The following is an 18,663-nucleotide window of genomic DNA, read 5'->3' as shown; positions in this document are numbered from 1 at the left end:
GCAAACAGGTAAGGGGGAAAAAAGGTGAGAACATCGCATGGGGCGGGGTCATGCTTCACAGGATATGTTTTTTTTTTTTTTTTAATTTGCTTTACATGCTCATTTGTAGTTACTTTAATGGATTTTTTATTTATTTTTATTACCGTATTTATCCAAAACTGTAATGCAGGATAGTCTAATGGAAATAGTGTAATGTGGTTCCTAGGAAATCTTTATTACCAAGGCATGAAAATAAACAGAATGAGAGACCATTATATTTGCTGAAAAAATTTATTACCCTCAAAACATTTACAATTCCATTTCAGCAGATGATTTAAATTACTCTTGTGAAGGTGAAGTAAAATAAAATGAAAGAGTAGAGGAAATATTCACAGTGCAAAAACATTTGTAAATCAGTCTGCCCCAATGCCTAGATACCACTCTCCTGTTACCTCTGTAACAATATTTTCATACTGTCATAATGATATGCTTCTCTCCAACTTAAACATACAAGAGACGAGGTACAAAAGGGCTTTTGCAACTCTGCAAATTTCGCAAATCTGCAATCACATTCACATTTCTAAAGTGCTTCCTCTACAACGGTCTTAATGCAAAACCATGATGTAATGAGAATCTGCAACAGTTTTAAATGAGAACCAAAATATTCATGAAAATTCAGAACCCAAATAACCTTTATCATTCAAGTAGCTATTCTCTTGCATTGATGGGAGAGGTTAGCGTTGTCAGACACACAAAAAAAGCATGTTGTTAACCAATGGGAAATAGCAGTAAAAATGAAAGCTGAACCAGTACTTAAACTTTTCTGCAGAACAATATTTTTTTTCAATGCTTCTTATAGATGAGTAAATTAAATCAATGTTTGAACCTATAAATGAATTAAATGGATACTTTTGCCTTATGTTCATCTCTTTCACTTTCTTCTTTTTCCTTGTCATCTTTGTCTTTGTCCTTGCTCTTTTTGGACTTTTTTTTCTTATGTTTGTGTTTCTGTCCTTTGAGCTCTGATTCAGACTCATTACTTGTATGTTTCTTATGCTTTTTGTGTTTTTTGTGCTTCTTGTGTTTCTTCTTTTCCTTCTTCTCCTTTTTGTCCTTTTTCTTCTTTTTGCTGTCCTGACTGCCTGGAGAGCTGGGGCTGCTGCTGTGTCCATGGCTTCCAGAGGGGCTTGGACTCTGGCTGCCACTGCTGTCCCTCTCTCGTCCTCTCTGCTCCATTTTGCTCTCAATGTCCGAGGTCTCGCTGTCACTTTCGCTGTAGTCAGGGACAAACGCAGCCTCATCGGTTTCCCGTGTTAAATCTGATGACAGTCTTGTGGCGCGCACCGATGGGATTTTGATGTGGTCACCATGTATGCCACCTTTCTCTGCATCAGACCTAGGCTCTGGAGTCAAAGCTCTATGAGGAGTCCTGTGCTCCCGGTCCTTTATAGGACGCACATCAGAATGCCTAGAACCCTGGCTGTCCTTACTGCATGGCCAGTCTCCTTTGTGATCCTCTAGGCCAGTTCGTTTTGGCTCTGGGGCATTCTGCGATGATGCTCTCTTATTCCTACTTGGACTTGGGCTCCTATTCGACTCCTGTGGTGTTTTTCTCCCAGAGTCTGTGTGCAAGTCCTTTACCCTTGAGGGCGATACTCTCCTCCTGATTGGACTTCTCTCATCTTTTGATCTTGTGCCTACGTGGTCTCTTGCATCATCTCTATGCTCTGGTTTCCTACTGGCAAGGCCTGTCGTTGTCTCTCTACCTACTGGCTTTCTAGAGGTTGGTTCAGGCCTGTCAGCTTGCCTGTCTCTAGATAACTGGGAAGAAGAGCTCCGTTCACTGCTATGGTCACTGCCTTTCTCCTGTGCACGCTCTCTCTCCTGATTAGGTACACTAGGTTTCCTTTTATCAGTTATATCACGATCTGCAGTGCTGCTGCGGTCTCTTTCTTTCCCTCGGTCCCGTTCTCGCTCTCGTTCTCTGTCTTTGTCCTTTTCAGAATCTTTCTCCTTATCACATGACGTGGAGTCCTTGGCAGGTTTGACATCTGCCTCTTTGGAGACAGTCGGAGCTTTGTCAGCATGAGGAGACTCCTTGTCAGTTGATTTTGCAGCAGCGTTTTCCCCTGAAGGAGCAGAGCTGGATGTGTTGATACTGTCTGTTCTAGCGGCAACCTTAGAATCATCGTCCTCAGATTCATAGTCCTCCTTTTCCCACTTGGAACGGGGCACTTGTATCATGACGATTTCGTCCTCAGCAGGGGTGGAGCTGTCATTGGTGTATTCCTCCAGAGTCTTTATCACAGTCTTCTTTAAGTCAAGCTTCTCCTCATGCTTTTTGATGGGGCTTCCTCCTGTGGAGCTGGTGCTGCCAAACACAACAAATATGAATAAATTGATGGTACAGATTAAAAGAAATTAAGAGTTGCCAAGAACTTTAAAATTTTAATTCTCTCACCTGGTGTAATCAACCAATAAGGATCCTGACCCGTCGGAAACATGCACCTTCCTCCTCAATTTTCCTCTAGACTTATCCAGCCTGCTCTTTCCAGTGGCGTGAGCAGAGTCCTCAGCCGAAACTGGCCGATCAATGCTAGATATTCTCTTGCCAATTTCCCTGTTGATTTTAATCTTTCTTACAGGCTCTGGCTTAATATCCATCAGAGATGGAATAGCTACTTTCTCCTTCTCAACTGGCCTTTCGCTCTCCAGTCTGGGTTTAGGTTTTGGAGAGCTTTTGGCCATGTCAACTTCCATTTTTGCTATTTTTAACGGAGGGACATCCAGGTCTTTCAAAGAAGGCTTGTCATCTTTCCGTTTCTTTTTATCCAGTTTGGTATCAACTGCCTTTGTGGGCATCTTCTCTTCAGTTTTCACAGGCTTCTCTGGCTCTTTTTTGGGGACCTTCCCATCTTTGTCAGGAACTTTGTCTTGCTTTGGAAGGTCTTTCACCAATTCCTTCTTGCTTTTGAGCTCATCTTTGATGGACTTCAGCTCCTGGTGGTGTTTGATGGGCCTAGACTGCATCAACTTGCGTGGGAGCATGAGTTTGGACTCTGAAGACTGAGGTTTACTTAGTTCAGATTTGAGGGATGGTTCGTCTTTGACTCTCTTTATGGCTGGTTCAGCGGGAGCCACCTTCTCTCGAGGTGCATCGGAATCCTTCTCTCTAGTAGGCTTTGACATCTTTCCTGATGCTTCCTTCTTTTGCCCACTGGATTCAGACCTTCGTTTACCTTTGTCAGCTTTGCTTTTAGTCCTCTCTTTCTTCTCCTTTTCAGGGGTACTCTTATAGGGCACTGCAGCACTATCCATGGGCTCATCCCTGACAGGTGTGGCATCATCACGGCTTGAATTCATCAGCATGGAGTCGCCTTTACGATCATCTTTCCTGGATTCATCCATAGAGTCAGAGTGGCTGAAGAGGTCACCATCATCTCTCTTCTTTTTGCGATGTTTCTTATGTTTCAGAGACTTGGGATCTGTAGCGGTGCTGCCACTTGGTTCTCTGTCCTTGATAGGTTTCAAAGACTCTTTGTTAAGCCCTCTCCCAGCTCCAGTGGTATTGGCATGAAGGTGGCCATACTTCTCAGCACACTTCTCTTGGTATGTCATAGCAACTCTGCCTCTCGGAGGAACACTGTGGCTCTGAGGTGGCGGTGGGTAATCCTCTCGACGTCCCCTGCCATAGGGGGAGTTTTCTCTTGGTCGGGGAGGAGCAAAACGCTCAGGGGTATAGGGATCTCTGCCGCTTGGACCACGGCCTCTCATTTGACCACTTGGTGGGTTGTTATAACTCTTAAGGTATTTGTCGTACCACTCCCTGTACTCTCTTTCCCACTCTCTGTATCGCTCTCTCTCATAGGGGTCACTCTGGTCAACGTTTCGGCCATAATAAGCCTTAGCATCATAAGGAGGGGGTTCTCTGTACCTCCCTGTGTATTTGCGCTCACCCTCCATTTGAGAAGGTGGTGGGAGTTTCTTGCTGGGACTGTGATTTCTATACACTGGGGATCTGGAGCGGGAACGATAGATTCCACTTCCCATTCCACTCATCTCCCGACCCCTAAACGATGGAGATCTACTGTGGGAGCGATGGTAAGTAGGAGTGCGTGACCTGGAACGATAGCTACGGCTTCGACCTCGGCCCCGGCGGGGGTATGGTGAGCGAGAGTAGGAGCGTGATCGGGAACGAGAGCGTGAGCGGGATCTTGACCGAGATCGGGATAGTGATCGAGAGTAGGAGCGTGGTGATCTGGACCGAGAGCGAGATTTTGAATAGGAATAAGATGAACCACTGTAGGAGGAACCCCTGTATGGAGATTTTGATCTGAAAAAGAAAGATAAATTAGGATTTTTAGTTGATGCCAAACATTTCCTATCAAAAATGACAGCTTGCAGGTGGAACTGTATTTTTCCTAACCTAGAGTAAGATCGCCTTCTCTCCTTCTGGATCTTTCTGTACTCCAAAAGCTCTTTGGCAAAGTCATTGGTAAACTCTTCAAGTTTGGACTTCTTCTCCCTGGTAACGAATCGACATTGGGAACTATTTATCAAAGACAGGAAGGAAACAAAACTTTGCAGTTAAAACTTGGTTATTCATTACAACACGCATTATTGAGGAGTAAGAGTGGAAGAATCCACACAATACTTCACACAATCTAGATTTAATTTAAAGGTAACTCAAAGACACATAAATCATGATGCTACAATCAAAACAACCATATATAACAATTTTCATCTATACATATGAGGAATGAGCCAAATAACCATTACACTAAATAAATGTAACTTTAATATATATCGTGTTCTCTACGTACTCTTCCTTCAGTCTACGCTGCTGGCGGTAAAACTCCTCCTTAGACAGAAAAGGTGCTGCTGGCATAGAAGGGATTGGGTTGGCTATAGGTGGCTGGGCACCAGGAGGCACCCACGGAGCCGTCACAGGTGGGACAGGTGGAAATACAGGTGGTGGAATGTTGAAGGGAGGGGGAGGCTGCTGTCCTGGAGGATACTGTATAGGATACTGCTGAGGAACAACACCAGGTGGCTGAGGCATAGGGTGTGGTGGAGGAGGAAATAGACCAGGAGGCGCATACACTGGAGGGACTACAGGTGGAAGATTTTGCACTGGTGGAGGCTGTGTTCTTGGTGGTCGCTCACTAGGAGCTCTCCCTCTATTCGTGGACCTGATAGGATAAATAGACAGTAGTCAAGTACTCATATTTTTTGGATAAAAATGAATTATTTAAAGATTACACTCTTTGATACTTACGGATCCCATGCAGGACGGTTTCCAGTTGGCCTTGGTCCACTAGTCCTTGGCTGTCCTAAAAAGGAAGAAAAAAGAAGTAAATATTAAAAGTTTATGGAAAAAATAAAACCAAAAATAAATTATTAAATTGATTAATAAAAATTGATTAAAATCAGAAACTGATTTTATCTTACCTGGTCTGTGCATGTGGTGCTGAGGCATATTCGGCTTCCCAAGTACTGGGACATGGAATCCCTAGGCAACACAAATAGAGAGGGAGGGATCACTAAATCATACTCATGTACCCCTTTTCCACCAAGGCCGTTTGAGTGCTGGTTCGGAGCCAGAGCCAAGTTTCAAATCAGTTCTTTGTCTTTCGACACACAAAGCACCAGCTCCGAACCAGGAAAAGTGGTTCGTAAGTAGCACCAAAACATTGCTGGGCTAGAAGTAAGAACCGCTTGCGTCAGGGGCTGGGGGCGGGGTTACCGTGACCAACAAGAAACTTGTGACCGCCATTTTTGAAATAGCAGCTAATCGAGCTAATAGCAGCTCGATTGTAATCTCCGTCTTTATACAAATTACGGTGAGCCGTGTTTGGATGCCGATGTAGGTTCGCAAAGCCATGAGCAATAAATAAAAAAATAAGTCTATTTTATGGTAAGTCAACAATTTTTATCTGGGGGGGGGGGCTTGGTCAAATTGTGGCAAAAATGTCAGTTACTAAATATTTTAGTCTTAACGGAGCTACTCTTGCTCATGTAATATGGTCTATGTAATTCTCTTATTTTAGCTAACTTCAAACTTAAAATACTGTAAAAAGGTAATACCTTTGAAAAAGCTGAAGTTGTCAGGACAGAAGGCTCTGATGAAGGCACAACAGTAGATGCCGAGACCTCTGGTTCCCTGGAGGAAAAAAAAAAAAACAAAAACCTTAACTCCACAGACAAACTCAAGTCCGGTACCTTATGTTTTACACAACCAGTGGATCCTCTGAAGGGTTAGAAAATTATTTACTTAGATGAAGGAGGGTCATCCTGCTTTGTAGAGTGCTGAGGAGAGTTCACCACAGGGCTATAGTTTGATTCTGCAGGTGCAGTGCTGCTGTGTACAGTTGAGCTGCTAGAAGAAGGTGGGGTACTGGAGGGCTGATGAGTGCTAACAGGTGATAAAGGTGCAGCAGGTGTACTTTGGGGAGGGGTGCTATCAGCTGTTGAGCTTGGAACATTGGCCATAAGAGGGTCCTGCTGGCGTGAGGTTGCCAGTCTCAAAGGTGGCCGCTGGGCAGAAGCCTGAGTTGGGGCTCCTTGTGCAGATACTTGAGCAGCAGCTGCAGCTTTTCGAATCCTCTTGGTATATCCTGTTTCATTCCTAAAATTATTCACTGCCTGAGGTTCCAAAGAAAAGGTTGTGTTAATGTTCTATTAAGTTAGAAGCAAATATGGGTGTTTAACAACAACGAAATATGATTACGATAGGGATTTCTTACTTGGCGCAAGAATTTGTTCGCGATCAAAGCATCAGGAGATACATCCGATTGTTTGCAGGTTGGGCAAACATGTTCGTCAGACTCCAGCAAACATGTTCGAATACCTGTGGCCAAAAGACTGTAAGCTTTTAACAGTTAAAAACACTTTCTGACATCTGTTTGTACAGACACTTACACTCATCACAATAGCTATTTCCACAGCAGGGTATAACCACAGCATCTGTCATAAGATCCTTGCAGATCAAACACAGCAGCTCATCAGGTACAGGATCTTCTTCCTCTGAAGATGAAGACTGATTTTGGGGCAAGAATGGTGGCTTCTCTTTTTTCCCAATGGCATAGGCCTCACTAAACAAAGCAAGCACAATATGATTAACTAAACTGACACATTAAGGACACTACTCTGATGGCTTTGCATAATTATGGCGGAACTGAAAAAATTCCTACTCACGCATCAATAGTAGGAATGGCATATATTCCACTGTTGGTCAACATGACTCCTTTTCTGTTTGGATCATCAACCTCGACCATGAAACTCCGAGGAATTCCTGTGCTTTTCTTTATTCGTTGAGGAGCTTCAAAACTTCGATCCTGCTAACGCACAGTTGATTTGCAAGGTTAAATTTCTTCTCTGACTAAATGAGCATCCCAATGGTAAAAATGCTTACACAAGCTAACTGTTATAGTAAGCATCACCAAGTTCAAAACAATTGGAATGTTAAAGCAGCTGTGGTAATGAAAACCCAATTACCCCATTTGTTGGGCAGTTTCTGATATAATGTCCAGTTTTTCCACAACGAAAGCATGTGTAGTTTGGTGGAGGTGGACCAACAAGCTTCTTTGCATAACTAATGAATAGAGATTCATGTTAGAATCGAGGCTGAGAGCAATTTTAAATAAAAAGTCAATGTCTTGAATTTTGCATACTTACTGGATAGGGTCATAGTCATGGTTGGACTGAGACATCATTGCTTTTATTTTGTCTTCCTCTGATGCATTTGTTTCAGCAAGATTGGCTGTCTGTTTAACAGGTAATAATGTTTTCACAAATAAAATCAATGTTGGAATGTTCAATCGAGCCCAGAGATTTGCTGAAACCTTGTCCTGTAAGCAGCAGCTTCTTGCCTCTATCAGTGTGTGATCTTTAAAAATACTAAAACGTAAAGAATGAGTACCACCTCAGGCCTTAAAATGAGAAACAAAGGGACAACACGCATTTTATATTAACCATAGCAAGAGAGCATAAAAAAACTAATAAAAGACTCATACAAGGCTTGATACCAACTACATACGTGCATTGCCCGTTGTCTAAGAGACTTTTCTCCATTCATTTAGTTTTATTGTAATGTGTCAGAAGAACAGTAGATTTCACATTAGCGCATGCAACGCAGTCATGGCCTAAGACACATACACAGAACCAAAATGAAATTCAAATTTCCAATTGTACCAAAATTACACTATATTGTTAAATATTATGACATCATATGAAGAATAAAGACAATTAACCATTATCCATATAGAGTAAATGCGGCTGGGGTCTTTAAAGTCCAGTATAAAGAAAAATAGTTTTGTGTAGACTGCTCATATTGCTCTACAAAAAAGTCCAGGGAATTTTAAAAAATCCAGAGCAGGATTTCAGAGTGCTTCATTTTTTCAATTTAAAAAAAAAAAAACACCTGCAATTAGTGTAATGTGGGCAAGAGGCTTAAACAGTAATCCACACTGATAAAAAACAATTGGCTCACTTTTTACAGGACCAGGCTTTCACACAAGTATCAACACAATTATACAATTATCACAGACAATGAGCACATACCATCAATAATTCTAAATATAAATCTTTTGTTTAAAATTTAAATTAATGTAATTACTGATATGTAGCATAATACAAAATTATCAATATTACTACTGATAAGCAAGTTTCTGGCTAATGCAAAACATACAATTTCACATATTGAGTATTACACAACCAATTTCACTTAACATTCTATGCACACATAATCTGGATGTGACAAACCACAATATTTTTGACAAAAAAAAAAAAAAATATATATATATATATATATATATATATATATATATATATATATATATATATATATATATATATATATATATATATGTGTTTACATTATGGCTTGCCAAATCCAAAACACTGAAGTTAGATACAGTAGAGCAGAGTATATCAAGTAGTTACAGAGTTTAAAATACCTTTGAAAGCAGGGCCAGTGAAATGGAAGAAGAATCATCAATCTGCCATCAGGAAAGAAAACATTAAAACAAAGAGGGGTTCACCACTATGACAAGGCACAAATCTATCATGCCCAATAGAGAGAAATTGGACAAATGAAAGTCTTCAAAGTTAACACTATATAAAAACAAAATTAGTAATATAACAACCAAATCCTAATGGAAACGCATGAAATGTTTAAAAGTGTTTACACCACAGTTAACGGAACATTATATATTTTATCTTGAATAAGTTCATCACTAGGGTTGTCACGGTACCAAAATTTCAGTAGTTCAGTACCAATACCAGAAATGTTGCGGTTCTCAGTTGAATTAAGTACTTTGAAAATTTTGTCCCATCTGGTCTCATCCATTGGTTATCACGGTCAATCATTGTAGTTTCGGATTCAATCACGCATTTAAACATGGTTGTCAATCCAGAGACTTTGAAGTTACTTGGCAGCATGAAAAACTAAACTTGTATTCAGATGGTGAATGGGTAATAAATAGAAAGCAAGGGAAGAGCCCTGTATAATAATCTCGGAATGCACAAGCTCACTGAATTCTGCACTCTCTGCAATAAAAGCTGTCTTAATCGTACAATAAAACTATGTTTCACATCATGTTTACACTTTGTTGGTTACAATGATGTGAGTCGCAAATCCTGTTGAACAAAACCAAACTCTGTGAGCTTTCATAGGTTAAGCGGATTCTGACTAACTTACTGACTAGTACCTCTGACAGGCCAGAGTGTTCACGTGCTCAGCAGATATGATTGTGACGCAACGCTTGTAAAAACACATTGTAAATAGAAACCTTTGATGCCCAGAGTGCTCAAACAAACATGAACGAGAGTGTTTGAAAGTAGTGTGTATCAGTGGGTACTGAATATACCCAGTATTCTGTACTACCGGTACTGGAGAAATGCTGGTACAGTCAACTTTTTTTCCTTTACTGACTGGTACTGGTAGTACCGGTACGTTTGACAACCCTAGTCATTACCAATGAGCTTTGAATCACTGTAAACTAAAAAAATGTATAGCTTTCATAGCTGTTTCACAGCCTGTACCATTTACTTGAAATCTAAGAAAGATGTAACTCATCAAAAAACCCTATGGAAAGTGAACACACAGGGCCTTAAGAAGATGTGAGGGAGTTAAACACTTAAGTTTTATTGTACAGTAAGTCATAAAGAAAATGCAATTTATTCATATAGAAAATATAACTATAATACAACAGGCCATATAGGATATGAAATGCGTATTTAAAACTGTTCACTGGAATTAGGTACTTTTGTAAATAAGTGTCCTACATAATGTGCCTTGTAGCGGGTCACCGCTTTTATAGCTAGTTTGGGTCTCAACATCACATAAGTACATGGGAGAGAAGCAAACTACAAGTGCTAACAAAGAAAAAAAATGGTATAGCATTATTGCATAGTATATGTTCATCTGTCACAGTGGCCAGTTGCATAAACTGCTTAGACTAGTCTTTTCTTCAAGACCGGTCCTAATTTTTTATTATTTTTTTTTAAAGTCAATTACATAAAAAGGTTGGTTGGTCTAAGTGGAATTGAAAAAGATGGATCACCCCTTGGTTAACTGCAAGTTGGTCAAACTAGTTCTTAAGACACTGTCTTAACAGTGGCTAAGTTTATGCAACTGGCCCAGTAGCTGTTCTGCAAACATTAGAAATAAGACATAAAATATGGAAAAAAGTACAAGTCACATGATTCAAGTTTGAATAAGCAGATTTCTGTTTGGCATTAAAGTACAATGTTCAAAAAAAAAAAAGGTGTGAAAAAAAAAAAAGGTTTAGTTTTGTTAGAATAACTTTAGCACAATTTGCCATGTCAGAATGACACAAACACTAGCTGAAACAATCTGTAATTACAAAATTTGTGCCCAAAAATCACCCTCTCATTCATACCGACTTTTTCCGATCACCAATAAAAACAAAATCTCACTATAAATACCAAAATAAGACAATTGTATTTATACAACTGTACAATTGTTGAATAAACCGCTGGTCTGGAATTTCACCCAAATGTGTTGTTTTTTTTCCTTCCATTTCCCAACAGCTTTTGTAAAATAAAGCAATAAACTACAAGAAAATGTAATTTTACAAAGGGTAAGAGAACACCTCGTCGGTATGACTATTAAAAAATGTGTTCAAATATTTACTTTTAAAATTGGAATGAATTATTCCAGTCACATATTATAGTCAAGCAACTGTATATTTGCAGTAGTACAATGTTTAATTTCTGCAAACAATTGGCTCTCTTAAAGAAATTCAAAAAATTAAGATAAATGTAAATTAGAATGACAATTCACAGAGAATTTAGCATACAGTTTTAACTAGAGAAGGGAATCTAAATCAAGTTGCTCTACTAAATGTAATTTGTTTTCCATGTATGAAAATTATATTAAAACTGCATAAGGCTTGTTTGATTATCCTTTAAATGCCAAGAGCCAGTTTCCTGAACACTGAGTCCAGTCAAGAACAAATCGCTAGTAAAAAAAAAAAAAAATACACGATTCACCTTGTCAGTTAATCCAAGGCAAGGCTCATTATGCTTTAGGTAATACACTTTGATAAAAACTTAGTCTCAAGTCTCTCTCTCACACACACACACACACTCACTCATTCATACATCTACACAACTAAATTAAACTATTGTGCCATATAATACCAACTGAGTAAACATGAGTAGTCAGACACTGAAGCTGTATGATACAAGGTGAAATTAATAAATAACACAATGCATTTTTTTTATTTCAAAACAAACAAACAAAAAAACACAGCTTTTTACAGATGTGTCACTTTAACGACAAACAAACTGAACACTGGCCATGTTCAAGAATTATATAGATCAATATGATCTTACACTACACTGTACAACAGAATTCATATTTGTAGATGGCTTATTCAATGTGAAACAGTGTATTAGCATGCGCACAGACTTCTGTACACACTGAAAATTGTATAAAAACATGAAAATCAATGCAACAGCTTTAGTGAATCACACAATATAAACATTAAGCTCAACATACTTTGTTATCTTCAAACAGATTTCAAAGACAACATTGAGGAGCATGAGAAAATACCTAAATTATTTCAAGACAAAGCAACTGCTGAGGAGTTTGAAAATGTGTGTAATGAGACAAGGAAATGAGGTGTTTTTACATACTGCTTTTGAAGATCCACTTGGTTCAGATCGATCGCTGCAAAACAAAAACAAAACAAAACGAAAGGTTAACTTCCAATTAAATTAACTTAACACTGATGATTCTTGAACATTTACTGCAAAGCCACATTCAAACTGCTCAACTAAAATGAGGTGCATTTCAGTCGTAAGTTGCCAATTACTCTCTGCTAAGGCTTAAAAAAAAAAAAAAAAAAAAAACTTTCCCCCAGTTATCTCAATGACAAAAACTGTCCCAATCACCCTGAATTCAGCCATGGTTTTTTTTTAATATATCAATACATTTAAAGAAGAGTTCAAATATTCACAATTGCTCTTTTTCATGCAAGGAAAATACACAGTTTGCGGCAGGTTTGACAAGTGGCTCAAAAATGCCAAGATTTTCACAGTTTCCAGCACATTAGGTTTGAACATGCAGAAGTGTGAATAAATTGACATCTTCAGTGCAAGGTAATATTCTTAGCGAATAACATCTTATGAGTTTGGATTAATATTTGAGCAATTCCTGTTGAAAAAAAATCAGCATATCGTTAGCCTCATAGCATAATTGCCCAGATCATATTTCAAAGGCAGATATCAAAATTTGGCCAAAAAATGACTTAGGCAATTATGCTATGAGGCTAACGATATGCTGGTTAGGTATGTTTTAATGCATGGCAGCTGGTTTAAGCTGGTCCAAGCTGGTCCTTGAGCTAGGGCCCATTTCATAAAACAAGTTTACCAAATAATCCAGGTTTATTTCATTAAGTCTGTTTTAGTTCAAAATAATCAGACTGACTGAAATAAACCTAGCTTATTTGGTAAACGTGTTTTATGAAACAGGCCCCAGGTTTAAAGGGTTAGTTCACCCAAAAATGAAAATTCTGTCATTTATTACTCACCCTCATGCCGTTCCACACCTGTAAGACCTTCGTTCATCTTCAGAACACAAATTGAGATATTTTAGTTGAAATCCAATGGCTCAGTGAGGCCTGCATAGCCAGCAATGACATTTCCTCTCTCAAGATCCATTAATGTACTAAAAACATATTTAAATCAGTTCATGTGAGTACAGTGGTTCAATATTAATATTATAAAGCGACGAGAATATTTTTGGTGTGCCAAAAAATAAATAACGACTTATATAGTGATGGCCGATTTCAAAACACTGCTTCATGAAGCTTCGGAGCATTATGAATCAAGGTATCGAATCATGATTGACAGCGTATTGAATCAATCATGTGACTTTGGTGCTCCGAACAGCAGATTCGACACACTGATTCATTATGCTCTGAAGCTTCATGAAGCAGTGTTTTGAAATCGGCCATCACTATACAAGTCGTTTTTTTTTTTTTTTTGGTGCACCACAAATATTCTCGTCGCTTTATAATATTAATATTGAACCACTGTACTCACATGAACTGATTTAAATATGTTTTTAGTACATTAATGGATCTTGAGAGAGGAAATGTCATTGCTGGCTATGCAGGCCTCACTGGCCTCACGGTCTTATGGATGTGGAACAACATGAGGGTGAGAAATAAATGATAATTTTCATTTTTGGGTGAACTAACCCTTTAAACAGGCCCTGAGCTGGAGCTAGTTGATTAGGACCAGCACTTGATCAGCATAAACCAGCTCAAACTGGCTGCCATGCTTCAAAACATACCTAACCAGCATATGCTGTTTTTTTCAACAGGGATTTTAGGCAAATGACAATTTTAGTTCAGGGGGTTAATCATGTTTGTTTGTTTTGTTTAAATCAAATCAGACCTAAAGTTTCTGCTTTGAGAACATACTCACAAAACAAGACAATATAAAACACTGCAGATGTCAAAAGCAAATTAAAGTGTTAATGTACTTACATGACATATGTTTTGCTTGTCGACTTAAGCCCTCCAATAGGGATTCGTCTGATGATGACAGACGAGTTTTTGGGGATGAGGGCTCCATCATCAGTGTACTCTGTAAACAAAGACAAGGACGACACAATCATTAATCAACATGCCACATTTTTCTATTCATTTGTCACGGACCGGAAACGAAAGCACGCGTCGTAAACACGTCCACAAAATGGAGTCCACACTGCACAAGTGTATGGACAACATCTACGTGTGAATGTAATTAATATTCATAAAAACACCACCATAATATGCTTAAGAGCTGATTTCACAAACATAAGAACTCGACATTTAAATGATATAACGACAACGGTGTTGGCCGTTTTACGTTAGCAAGGAAAACATTAGCTTTGAGCTTTTACACATTTTCCGATACAAATATTATATATGTACTCTATCTATCACACCACGTAAACATTACTTGCAGTTGCTTTAAACTACAAGTAAAGAGCACGTATAAACAACTCATTTGCCCGACTTACCTTCTTTAGTTTGAGCGTTGGTGATTTGTAGGTCGCAATCCGCGGCCTTCAGCTTTTCTCGCCCCATAATCTGGCGTTTCAAATCACTAAGCGTGATGTGAAGGCCATCGAAGGTGACCGTGTCGTAGTTAAGTTTAGAAGAAAACTTGTAATGGACACAAGACATGTTTAAACAATCCTTGTGGTCAGATACCACCACACACAACCAAACTCAACTACAATTCGCACGATCGCGTGGGCTCTCCCACCGATCAACCTTATTCAATGTCAGTTTATCAGCTTAACAGTTTAAGAATAATAATAATAGCCATATTTGCTCATCTCAACACTCTCTTTAATCAAGAGTCACCACTAAGGGGGTGTCGTGTGGATTTAGCCTCAAGTGAATAACTGCGAATTCAAAATATCAAGTGTTCAAAGAGATAGTGATCAAGTGCAACACGCAATCTTAAAGACGCAAGTGACTTCTAGTCCACGGAATTTCCCAGCACAAGCCAGAAATGCTCCTGCGGTTTCGCAATGTCCCAGGACCATATGGCGGTTAGCCGTGAGCTGTCCGTAAGGTCCAACTCTGATAAAGAAATATAGAGTTCAAACGGTGTCCGTATGGGTGAACGTGTAGAGTCCTGCCAAATATGTCGCCCAAGTGTCCGCATCAAAGTTCCTCCGAAATGTTTGTTCGATGTAGTCCAAATTTCAACAAAACACAAACCGACGTAGTTTGAAGCAAGGCCTGAAACAATGTGCTAGCAGCTCTGGTGTGATCGACCTAAAATGGCGTCCATCACACATACAAAAAAAAACAAAACAAAAGACTAGTACAGCAAAACCATTACAAAACGCTAAAACAAAATGGTCCTCCTTTTATCGAAATACTGCCGCGGTAATCCAGTCGCCCCGTCGTCAACCCTGGTGACCACATAGGTGTTTTTAAATCACAGATTGGTTGTACGTACTACATGCGATTTGGAAAACAACCCAACGACTCCACGCATTCGAGGGGGTTTCCGCAGAAACCGCAGGGGCAAAGAATAAAAACGTTACTGGGAGGGGCCACGACTGCGCTTGCGCAGAGACTACCAATTGCGGAAAGTCAACAATAATGTTTGAGAACACTAAACAAAAAATAAAAACTTTACACAAATCACAGAAACATGAGAAACGTGTCAAACGTCTAGTTCTGCACCATGTTTCTTTTTTACAGTCTATGCTTGTTCTGCACCTTACAAAAGTTACACTTTGAATAAATGTTCATTTAGGGTGAAGTCAGCTAAAATGGGTAAAATTGGCCAAAAAAGCCTCATATATAGCGTCTCCTGAGACCCAGAAAAAAGAAAAAAGATTTTTGAATTTAGTATTTTTTCACGTCATTATATTGTTTAGAGCATAAGAAACAAATGAAAAAATAACATTATATTTTATTCATATGTTATGCTATGTCCTCTGTAGTGGACACCAATAGTGTTTAAAAAGTAAAATGACATGAAATGACATGTATAGGCAAAAACAATGGGATTTTTCTTTTTTCTTTTTTCTTTTTTTTTTTTTTAAATCACCAATCAATTTTTAGGTTTCAGGATTTTTTTTAACCAAACTTTGTATAAAGATGATTCTCAACTATGTTATGAAAGATATAATGGAATTAATTGATATACCATTTTACTTTATGCAGTATGTGAGTAAAATAGTCATACATGAGTTTTTCTATTCAATACAATGCATCTATATACTGTGTCTAATTTGCATTTTAATGTGTTCTTGGAGCAACATGCAATGAAAAAAGAAGTGTAATAATGGGACTTATAATTGGCAACATTTTCATAATAATATCTAATAATTAATAGGAATATTGATATATAATTTCTTTCCCTATTCACTTGTTGTGTCTCATAAAATGCCTGATAAACAAGATTTTAGTCCTGGTGTCCTCTAGAGAGGTCATATATGAAATCAATGCCCTGTTTCATAACAGAAAGTCATATTTTGATTATAAACCCCATAACAATTTCCTGAGACGTTGATTCATAACAACAATTTGAAAATTAATCAGATTTAAATGATAATTACAAAACATTATCATATTTCCATAAGAGTGCTCATTTTAATTTTCAGTCATATTTAAAGACCAAGGAGTTTTTGTTGTCATCATAGGGAAACCTCTAAAAATTTGGTTTTGACTGGTCTGAGTTTTTAAGGGGGGCAGGGCAGTGTTACATGAAGCTTGTCAGAGAAATTGTAAGGAAAATGAGCCTGACATAGTAAATTTCATTCACTAATAAGGGTACTAAAGCAATTATAAGTATGCTTACCAACAAAGCAAAGGTTTATGAACAATGTTTTGACATGCTCTTTCAAATAAAAAAGTTTAATTTAAAAAAGAAACTTTGATTTTTGTGAAAAAGGTAATTTTAGTTAGAAATGGCTGGTTAAGCTAAAATGGGCCACAATTTTCAGCTAAAATGGGCTGCACACACACACACACACACACACACACACACACACACACACACACACACACACACACACACACACACACACACACATTCATTCATTCAACTTTCTATTTAATGAAATAAATTTATGGTGTTACTATGGTACACTAAAGAAAATAGTGTCAATTTACTGTTAAAAATAAAATGATTTCAGCCGAAATTACCTGTGTTGTTCTCTTTTTATATTGGCCCATTTTACCTGAATGTTGTGCTGTGGCTCAAGAAGGGACCTGCTGATACTCTGACTCTCATAATTTTAAAACAATTATACTTTTTCACATGTATATATTGCTAATTTATAAAAATATCATTAGATCTCATGCATAGCTTATTTGATGGTATTAAGCAATTTACTAAAACGTGGCCCATTTCAGCTGACTTCACCCTATATATTTCCTTGGAATAATCAGAATCAGAATCAGAAGGTTCTATATATTCTATATATTTCCTTGGAATAATAATTAGCACATTTAAATGCAATGTGTAATTATTGAGTGATTTCATTTGAAAGAAATTTCTTAACATTTACATTCACTGTAAGATGTATATGCGATAATAACCAAATTTTACCATGGCCACTCTTTTAATTAATAGGGAGAGGAGTTATGATTTATGACCACCAGATGGCGGACTATAACTAGAATTTACTAATTCTCATAGCAGCCATCATGTCATAGAGATGTTGTTAAACAAACAGGCACTCTTGTCTATATTAATATGTTCGATCCGAATCCAAAACCATTAGGCTATTTTATAGTAGTTCTTTGTCAATCATATAGGCTACATTGTTTAACAGCAAAATGCACTGGAATAGGCTTCTTAATTCTGAATGCCTTTTTAAAGCTGAAGAGAATTCATCAGTTTTTACTTTATCAAAATGCTAATCTGCTGCAAAGCTGTTGCACTTAGAGAAACAAATAGTCCAATATAACTCCAATATTGTTTAGAAAACATTACAGTAATTTTAGCTCAACAATCCATGTTCATGTGGGATTGAATCACTGTCGTGATAAGAAAGCTAAGTCAACCAATGCCAGCAAATGTTTATTTTCAGAAAGCATCTGTGCACTATTTATTCTTCTGCATGTCTCTGCAGTATATCGAGATTTGCTCAGGCTTAGTCCTACTGTGTTCTTTAGGCACAAGTAAAATATAGAATGTGAATGAGAACAGTTATTCCCTCAAGTGTGCTGTGATCTGATAAATTACGAATGTGTGCAACTGATACACCAAAGAACTATTGGCTAAATCAGTCCGAATTAAAGCTGCTTGCAACTACTGTTCATATGTGTGTACAGATCCATTCAGGCATTTGGAGAACACATTTAAAGGTATAGTGCATTTGGTGAGTTTGTGCTGGATGCTCCCAATTAAGTGTCCTAATGAAGTCATTACTGGCTACAAGCACATGACAATGATGTTCGACTACTGCAGTCAAACAGCTCTGTCCATTTCTTTCATTAGAGCATCACATTGGTCTTTTGACGGAGGCTGAATACTTTAGCCATACTATTTCTCGAATCCCCTCAAGATCGATATTATCTGCTTGGGGCTGTCTTGACTTGTGGTTTAACTTATGAAAATATAATCTACCTGAGCCAACTGCATAAAAAAAAAGGTCCACCGACTCATTCAGGCTGCTCACTCATG

The 18,663-nt window shown here is 38.2% G+C and overlaps 1 protein-coding gene across 4 annotated transcripts; it reads right to left on the bottom strand.

Annotated features, from left to right (window-relative positions):
• Positions 1-254: 254 nt before the first annotated feature.
• On the bottom strand, positions 255-15,547 carry rbbp6 (retinoblastoma binding protein 6). 4 transcript variants are annotated; one of them, XM_048195307.1, is made up of 17 exons: positions 14,522-15,547; positions 14,004-14,103; positions 12,145-12,178; positions 8,937-8,978; positions 7,657-7,745; positions 7,477-7,573; positions 7,177-7,319; positions 6,901-7,073; positions 6,726-6,829; positions 6,254-6,624; positions 6,067-6,142; positions 5,431-5,491; positions 5,258-5,312; positions 4,803-5,171; positions 4,406-4,528; positions 2,441-4,312; positions 255-2,350 (listed from the first exon to the last, which is right to left on the bottom strand). In XM_048195307.1, exons 1-17 carry the CDS (start codon positions 14,685-14,687, stop codon positions 877-879), a joined length of 5,349 nt encoding a protein of 1,782 aa, XP_048051264.1. In that variant the 5' UTR covers positions 14,688-15,547; the 3' UTR covers positions 255-876. The 4 variants fall into 4 exon arrangements, with proteins under 4 accessions (XP_048051264.1, XP_048051283.1, XP_048051272.1 ...); XM_048195326.1 differs by having other exon boundaries at positions 4,406-4,504; XM_048195315.1 differs by having other exon boundaries at positions 7,177-7,316.
• Between the last annotated feature and the right edge of the window lie 3,116 nt (positions 15,548-18,663).

The sequence above is a fragment of the Megalobrama amblycephala genome, linkage group LG1, assembly GCF_018812025.1.
Source record: "Megalobrama amblycephala isolate DHTTF-2021 linkage group LG1, ASM1881202v1, whole genome shotgun sequence".
Lineage (NCBI taxonomy): Eukaryota > Metazoa > Chordata > Actinopteri > Cypriniformes > Xenocyprididae > Megalobrama > Megalobrama amblycephala.
The sequence above is the reverse complement of the archived record's forward strand: the minus strand, read 5'-3'. Positions and strand labels throughout refer to the sequence as shown.

Excerpts from the sequence above, each read along its gene's own strand:
- rbbp6 (XM_048195307.1), bottom strand. The coding sequence starts at position 14,687 with ATGTCTTGTGTCCATTACAAGTTTTCTTCTAAACTTAACTACGACACG. Across the intron at positions 14,104-14,521 it reads CAACGCTCAAACTAAAGAAG|AGTACACTGATGATGGAGCC; the intron begins GTAAGTCGGGCA and ends CTTTGTTTACAG. Across the intron at positions 6,625-6,725 it reads CGAACAAATTCTTGCGCCAA|GCAGTGAATAATTTTAGGAA; the intron begins GTAAGAAATCCC and ends TTGGAACCTCAG.